The 7613-nt window shown below is 36.5% G+C and overlaps 1 protein-coding gene across 2 annotated transcripts; it reads right to left on the bottom strand.

Moving 5' to 3' along the window:
* Nucleotides 1-262: 262 nt before the first annotated feature.
* LOC150106847 (uncharacterized) lies at nucleotides 263-3698 on the bottom strand. 2 transcript variants are annotated; one of them, XM_090392765.1, is made up of 4 exons: nucleotides 3483-3698; nucleotides 2119-2293; nucleotides 1372-1616; nucleotides 263-1270 (listed from the first exon to the last, which is right to left on the bottom strand). In XM_090392765.1, the coding sequence occupies exons 1-4, from the start codon at nucleotides 3576-3578 to the stop codon at nucleotides 704-706; spliced, it is 1083 nt and encodes a 360-aa protein (XP_090248891.1). In that variant the 5' UTR covers nucleotides 3579-3698; the 3' UTR covers nucleotides 263-703. The 2 variants fall into 2 exon arrangements, with proteins under 2 accessions (XP_090248891.1, XP_090248892.1); XM_090392766.1 differs by having other exon boundaries at nucleotides 2119-2268; nucleotides 3483-3588.
* Between the last annotated feature and the right edge of the window lie 3915 nt (nucleotides 3699-7613).

Below are 7613 nucleotides of genomic sequence, written 5' to 3'. Positions count from 1 at the left end.
GAAATTCATCTCACGAATACGAATATCTCATTGTTATTGTATCTGGTATGCTAGGCCATCTTGAGTCAACATATTTTTATAATTCGGCTGGCTCATCAACTGTTTTTACTCCTGTTTCAAATAATATGAGTTTCGTAACCATTTTAAAATCGGCTGGCTGTTAGTAGTTGCATCAGATCATGTGTTATGTCTGTGAATTGTGCATAATAAACACGCCATAAAAAAAGTTATAGAAACAATTCAATTTTTTTTTCCCTTTTTATTTAGGAATGCTACAAATACAATGCATATATTTGCAATACTACTTCAAAGCATACATTTCATCACATATCATCTGTAGTTATATTTCCAGTGATATGTTTAGACATTTATCCATTCATATCGACCAGCAAAGTTAATAAGGATACTAATTTTAACTTATATCATTCTGGCACACAAGTAAGTACAATATTATTTACCATTAATGGCCTCAAATTGGAGAATTTAATTACAAAAGGTAATTAGTTAAAAAGTTACTTGGCATATATAACATGAAAATTACTGACAAAATAAATCCGATATTCTATATTTTGATCTTCATAAGCAATTATAATTAAAGAAAAATACCAAAAAATAATAAAAACATTGTTTAACAAGACAAACGTAGTTTTATTTTAGCTAATACTTAAGATAATGAAAAAAATAATCATAAATTTAAGGATTCTCAGAATTCGTTGCATTCATCGGCGTTTATTTTTAACAGCTTTTTGACACTTTCGGGCCACTTTACAGTGTCAATTTTTCCTCGCAGGGTTGTTCTAATAATTTTTCGGCACATATTAAACAGTGGAGGTGGAGTGCCGAGTTTTTTCTTAAGCCATTTTCTCATTGCTGCATCTTGGATAACGAAGTACGTTCTACGATGTCTCAAACAGCGATGGCTTCTCAAACCTGCTTCGGCAGACCAGATCAATTCGAACAATTTGCGTTTGCTTCTTTTTGCTAATGTCATCACAGGACAGCGAGATATTCCTCTGCATTCCTCCAGATCACAATCGGCTAGTACTAATTTCTTCACCACCACATCCAGCTCTCGTTCAACAGCTATGCAGAAGGCGGTATCGTTATTGCTGGTTAAAGCATTCACATTACAACCGTTTTGTATTAGGAGATCAATAATTGCAATCTTATCGCGAGATGGACGTACGTGGCTGTGATTGAGCTGGCTGAAGTACGCCTCAATCAGAGCACTATGCAGGCAGGTATACCGTAATTCGCCTTCGTAATCTACCTGCAATAAATGGGATAGAAAGAAGTCAATATATTGTATTGGAACCATAGAGAGAAGAAACTAGCAGAAAATAATTATTAAATAATTCTCTGCATGCCTACCTCTGCCCCTGCATCAAGTAACATCCTGACGATGTCTAGTTTAGAAGAACGACTCGATGTCGCTGCTAACAAGGGACTACAATCCTCATCATCTTTTGCATTAACATCTGCACCATGGTCAAGCAGATACCTCACACAAGCTGGAGAAGAACTCACTTGACAGGCACAAATCAGTGCAGTGCTATCATCGAGAGGATTTCTTTGGTTTACATCAGCACCAAATTCGACCAAGATGTGCACAATTTCTGTTGGATTTATTTTATAAAAATCATTAGTGGTAGAGTACACCGAACAAAATCTAAAATGTGTCTAAAACCCAAAATTGATTTTTGAATTCTTATTGATTTATAAAATACAAAAATTAGAAATAATTTATAATAAAAAAATAGACCCAATTCGATGCCAAATGAGACTACAAACATGTCAATCGTGCACTTCTAAATTCAGCCTCCCGTTCTGGCACACTAAATAAAAAACTACACTACCACAGTAACCAATATAAATATTTCTAAAAATTGATTTACATAATTTAAAATATCCCAAAAATTGGAAGTGACGAGAGAGAGAAAAAAAAAAACGTACTCAAATATCACTTACCAATATCAAAGGGAAATATTTATATTGGTTACACTACCACAGTAACCAATATAAATATTTCTAAAAATTGATTTACATAATTTAAAATATCCCAAAAATTGGAAGTGAAGAGAGAGAAAAAAAAAAACGCACTCAAGAAATATCACTTACCAATATCAAAGGGGTCCATTTCCACAGCAAAAGTTAAAGCTTCTCCCATTGTCTCAGCATCGGGAGTATATTTGGTTTTCAACATTTCCCTTAAATCATTGGTATCACTTTTATACAACACTGAGAAAAATTTATTTCTCTCATCGTCATCTTTCACCGTGACAGGGCGTGCATTCAGTTAGGAAAATAAAATTGATTATCAAAATATATACGTTACAATCTGTGTTAAAAATACTGTAACACGGTTTAGAAACCAGTGGTTCAAAACCGTGTTAGAAGATTACAAGAAAATCTATAAAATCTAATTTACTATTAAATTTAATTTTATATTTTTTTATTTTAATTTTTATTTATATTTTTTTATTTTAATTTTTATTTATATTTTTTTATTTTAATTTTTATTTATATTTTTTTATTTTAATTTTTATTTATATTTTTTTATTTTAATTTTTATTTATATTATTTTATTTATCATATTATATTTATTATTTTATTTTAATAATTTTAATATATTAATTAAAATATAGAAGATTTTACGCCAATTCTAAACACATTTTTTTTACAAATAAACGAAGAAATTGTTAAGTTATGGACAAAGGTTTTGAAATACGAAAACAAACAAACTGCAGTGGGCAAGTACCAAGAGAATCATACATATGAAAGCAAGCTAACGAACGCCTTTTAGACGTCAAAACTAGGTAAGGCGTCATCCTTCCCCAAACCTAAATAAGTAACCCAGTGAACTCAGACAAGCTACCGAGAAACAGTAGCTTAGCTACGAACTCTTGACAGTACATCGCCTCGGACGTTGATCAGACATGGCTGAAAAACCTAGTACCGATATCGGCAACAACAAATTGTATAAGCACCTCAAAATAACGATGTTCATAAAAATCACTTCACACCAATTTCTCTAGTTAAGAAATCTGTCATAAGAGATATTTTTAAATTCAAATACTGAACACATTTTTGTTTCTTATAATTTGTGTATAAAGGAAGAAAAAAAAAACTTAACGAATTTTCTTTCAATAAAATGGAATTTACATATAAAAGCAAGAATAAATTATCAAAAACCTTCAATTTAGGAGGTGTTTGCAATAATAATAATAATAATCTAAAAGCTTAAAAAATATCGTAAACATGACAGTACAGAAAACGGTCGTAGATACCACTCCAGAGAAACGTGGTATTGTTACTGGCTTTGTCAGTGTATTCTTCCGCGCTAAGCACTGACGAATATCCTATATGTGTTAGCAAAACTTATGAAATAATTATCAACTCTAGCGAAAAATCTCACCTCAAAACATAAATAATCTAATAAAATACATTGTTTATTTTAACAAATACTTGTAAAAAAGATTTACATAGAGAATTGGGGGCATTTTTTCCTGATAACTTTCGAGTAGCATGCGTTCCTCATCTTGGAGTCTTTTTATTTGGTCAATCTGAAAGGGATACATGACTTCGTTTGATTTACTTTGTATTACTTGATATTAGCATTCAGTAATTTGAAACATTCTAACACAAATTTCTATGCTTTGTATACTTGGCACGAGTAACTATTACATTCATGCTATACTTCCCGCATCACAGCCAAAAAAAAAAGACATACGACGCAGCCTCGTTCCCAAAAGACAAATTGCTTCCGAAGTAAACTAAATCACATCCTGGTTCACAATCGCGTACAAGTCCCAAGAAACATCGAATTTAAAAATAAAAACAAAAGAAAATTGGCTATCCTTTTACACTTCTTAAAAGTAATATTGTTTTAATGTATGTATAATATACCTTCTATTAAATAAACACTTTTAGGAATAATAATTATAGACAAGGGAAATTATATATCTTTCGCCTTGATTTTATTTATTTATCCTTTAAAAAAATACTGCTTTCGTGCTAATTTTATATTCACAGGTAATATTATTATTATTATTATTACGGGCAACTCCAAGGAGTCCTTAGACTCATCGAGGGAGGCCCTAAACATCATATCAAGACTAGGGATCCCAGATACATTGGGAAAAAATACGGGACACTTATGACTGAGGGTGAAAGTTTAGTATGCGCATCCATCACATATGCCAGTCTTACAAAATAATTCTAACTTTCCAAGTGTGTGCGTGGTAAGGTTTACTATGCACACACTTTACTAAGTATAAGTAAACAAATAGTAAATCCAATTGTTAGGCTGGATAATTTCATTAAGCCACTTTAAGTTGCCTTCAAATGGTTTTTTACTTACTATTATAGATACAAAATGGCGTGGGCCAATTGACAATTGACATTTATGTCTTTAGGGGTGAAGCAAGATGCTTTTCATATTCCCCGCTATCTGTTGTGGTTGCAGTGAAGGTAAAATTTATGAGCAGAATGCTCGCCCTGATTGAGCATGGAGATTATGCATCACTAAAGGAGGCCAATATAGCTTTTGGTCTTCTGTATTTGAATATGTCCGTTGGATCGTATGCTGTAGCTTGTTGAACCAAATCGTTGGGATGTGTGGACGTCTTTAGGAAAAACTTGGTGGCTAAGGATCGTAGAAAAGAGAAGATATAGGGAATATTTGTGTCTCTGTGGAGTTGAGTGTTTCTAACATACCACGGGGCATTCAAAATCATTCTCAGGCACTTGTTCTGCACTCGCTGTATTTTGATGATGTTAGCATTAGAGGTGTGGCTCCAGGCCGGAGAGGCATAGGTGATTATAGGACGAATCGTCAACTGGTATAGCTGCAATTTGATTCTGTTGCTGAGCTTGCTATTTCTATTAATTAGCGGATAGATCTGTGCTATGGCTTTAGATGCCTTTGTGCATGCAGACTTGGTGTGTTGATTGAAAGATAGCTTTTTGTCGAGAATTACACCCAGGTAATTTGTTTCTGACTGCCAGGGAATTTTAATATTGAATAGTAACAAATCTCCTACAGGAGACATTGGCCTTTTTGAGAAAAGAACGGCTGAGCTTTTCTGGGGGTTGACTTCCAATCTCCATTTAGAGAACCAACCCTCCAGCTTTAGAATGTTTTCTTGAAGCTTTCTGGTAATGAAAAGGGGTCTGAGAGATCTGGTTAGTATTGCCGTATCGTCTGCATATAGGGCCAAAATGGAAGTCATCGGATTGTGTGGGATGTCTGACATGTATACAGAGAACAGCAATGGAGCCAGCAGAGATCCCTGCGGCACTCCAGCAAAGATGTGGCGCTGGGAGGATGTAGAACCGTTGATTTTTACTTGCATTGATCTATTTTGAAGATATGAGTGGATTAAATGAACCATTTTAGGTGAGATGCCGGCTGAGATAAGCTTGTGCAGGAGTCCAAAATGCCAGATTTTGTCAAATGCTTTGGATAAGTCTAGGAAAACAGCGCCTGTGCACTGGCGCCAGTTGTAGCTGGTTGTGATGTATTCAACAATTCTGTGGATTTGCTGGGTAGTACTATGGTGTTGCCTAAAACCAAACTGTTCTTTTGGAAGGATGTTTAGGTCATTTATTGAGGTTTGAAGTCGTGAGAGGATGACCTTCTCTGCAACCTTACCCAGATTTGAGATGAGACTGATTGGACGATAATTTTGGGGTAGGTGTGAGTCTTTGCCTGGCTTATGTATGGGAATTACGTCAGCCAGTTTCCAGGTGGAAGGAAAATAGTGAAATCTTAAAATTGCATTTATTATACTGGTCAGGTACACTACTGCCCTCCGGGGCAGAAGTTTAATCACACGATTAGTAATGCCGTCTGGTCCAGGAGCTTTTTTGTTCTTTAAATTTTTAATAATGTCATATATCTCAGCAGGTGATGTTGATGCAATATGGTCAGTGCTGGTGATAGGAAGTTTGAGTGAGTGTCTGACCTTGCTGTGAATCTTATGTATGTGGTCAAAGTCAAGGTTTCCATACGAAGGCCTGCATTGCTCTTCCAAGCTGTGCGCTATAACCTCTGCTTTGTCCACATCTGTGTGAGCAAGGCCCTGATCAGTTAATATTGGGGGAAGGGATCTGCCTTTGTTTTTGGTATTTTTCAGTAGTCCCCAGATGGAGTGATCACTAGGTGAAATGGAGGATAACTTTTCATCCCATACATGGTCTCTGTGAGCTTTCAGTGCATCTCTTACTGCCCCATTTAATCTGTTTAGATTTGTTTTGTCTTGTGGTGCACACGTGTTACGGAATCTCTTTCGAGCTCTGTTTTTATCTCTGATTAAGTTCATGATGTCTTCAGGCAAACGATCTGGCTTGCGGGCAGATTTGTAGGAGGAAGCTACCTTTATAGCAGAATTAATTTGTTGTGTGAGATTTGTAACTGCAGTTTCTACTTCTTCTTTTGTGTGTATGTGAGGAACAGGTCCAATATGATCCTTGAGTGCGGCTGACAGTCTTTCCCATACAATGTAGGAGTGAGAAGGAGGACACAGGAATTCCTGATTTCCCAGCTGCAGCAGTATTGGATTGTGATCGGATGATAGTTCATCCATAGAAATGATACTGTACTGAAGTTTAATATCCTGCAGGATAGCTATATCCAGGATATCAGCAGTGCCGAACGTACTGAGATGAGTTGGTTCGGTGGGGCCTGCCACAACAGCGTTGCTTGATCCTAAGTAATTGAAAAGGATGCAACCATTCTTGTTTGTGGTTGAACAATTCCAGGCAGGGTGCTTGGAATTCAGATCCCCGGCAATAATGGTGGGCCCTCTGATGCCTAAGATGGCATTTAGATCAGAGTGAAGTAGAGATTTTTGGGGAGGATTGTAAGCTGAGTAGATTTTCAGTTTGCCAGTGGAGCTGGTGACTACTTCCACTCCTGTGATCTCAAGGTTAGTGGTTGAAGGAATGCTCACAGAGTGGTGCTTAATGTAGTTTTTAATGAAGATGGCAGTGCCACCACCTCTGTAGAGTAGTCTGTCATTTCTGTATAGGTGATAGCCCCTTATTGTAGGGTTGTCTGAGGGTCTTAGATGAGTTTCGCTGATTAGAATAACATCTGGCTGATACCTAGATGTGAAGGCATGGAGTTCCAGGATTTTGTTTTTGAGGCCATTTGCGTTCCAAGCAACTATTTGAAGAGATGCTGGAATGAGTTTGTTACTATTCATTTATGAGAGCTGTGAGGATGACCTGTGTTTCACGAAGAAATCTTTTAGTGGAGGTTTCAGTAGGGTTTGATAGGCTAAAATTTTGTAGCATGTTTGCTAGTGAGGCCGTGATAATAGCTGTTAGGTTTTTAGGTGCTCTTGGTTGATTTTGTTCTGGAATTGGCCTAGTTGTACGGGTCACATCGGCATAACTTCTTGTTTGCTTTTGGTTGGAGGTCTCCGACTGTGGTCGATGAGTCTCCGGTTTTGATGTCTGGGCCGCTGGTGTTCTTGTACTGTAGGAGGAGGGCTGATTGATTGCCTCCATCCGTCTGTTCTTTGGGTGTTGAGTGCATCCTTTGTAGTTCGCCGGATGAGGGCCACTGCAGTTGGCACATTTGGCCGAGGTGGTCCTTGGCTTAGTGC

The sequence above is a fragment of the Typopeltis vanoorti genome, chromosome 5 (assembly GCF_054136105.1).
Source record: "Typopeltis vanoorti isolate ZY-2024b chromosome 5, IOZ_Tvanoo_1.0, whole genome shotgun sequence".
Classification (NCBI taxonomy): domain Eukaryota; kingdom Metazoa; phylum Arthropoda; class Arachnida; order Uropygi; family Thelyphonidae; genus Typopeltis; species Typopeltis vanoorti.
Note: the sequence above shows the minus strand (reverse complement) of the source record. Positions and strands in the feature narration are given on the sequence as shown.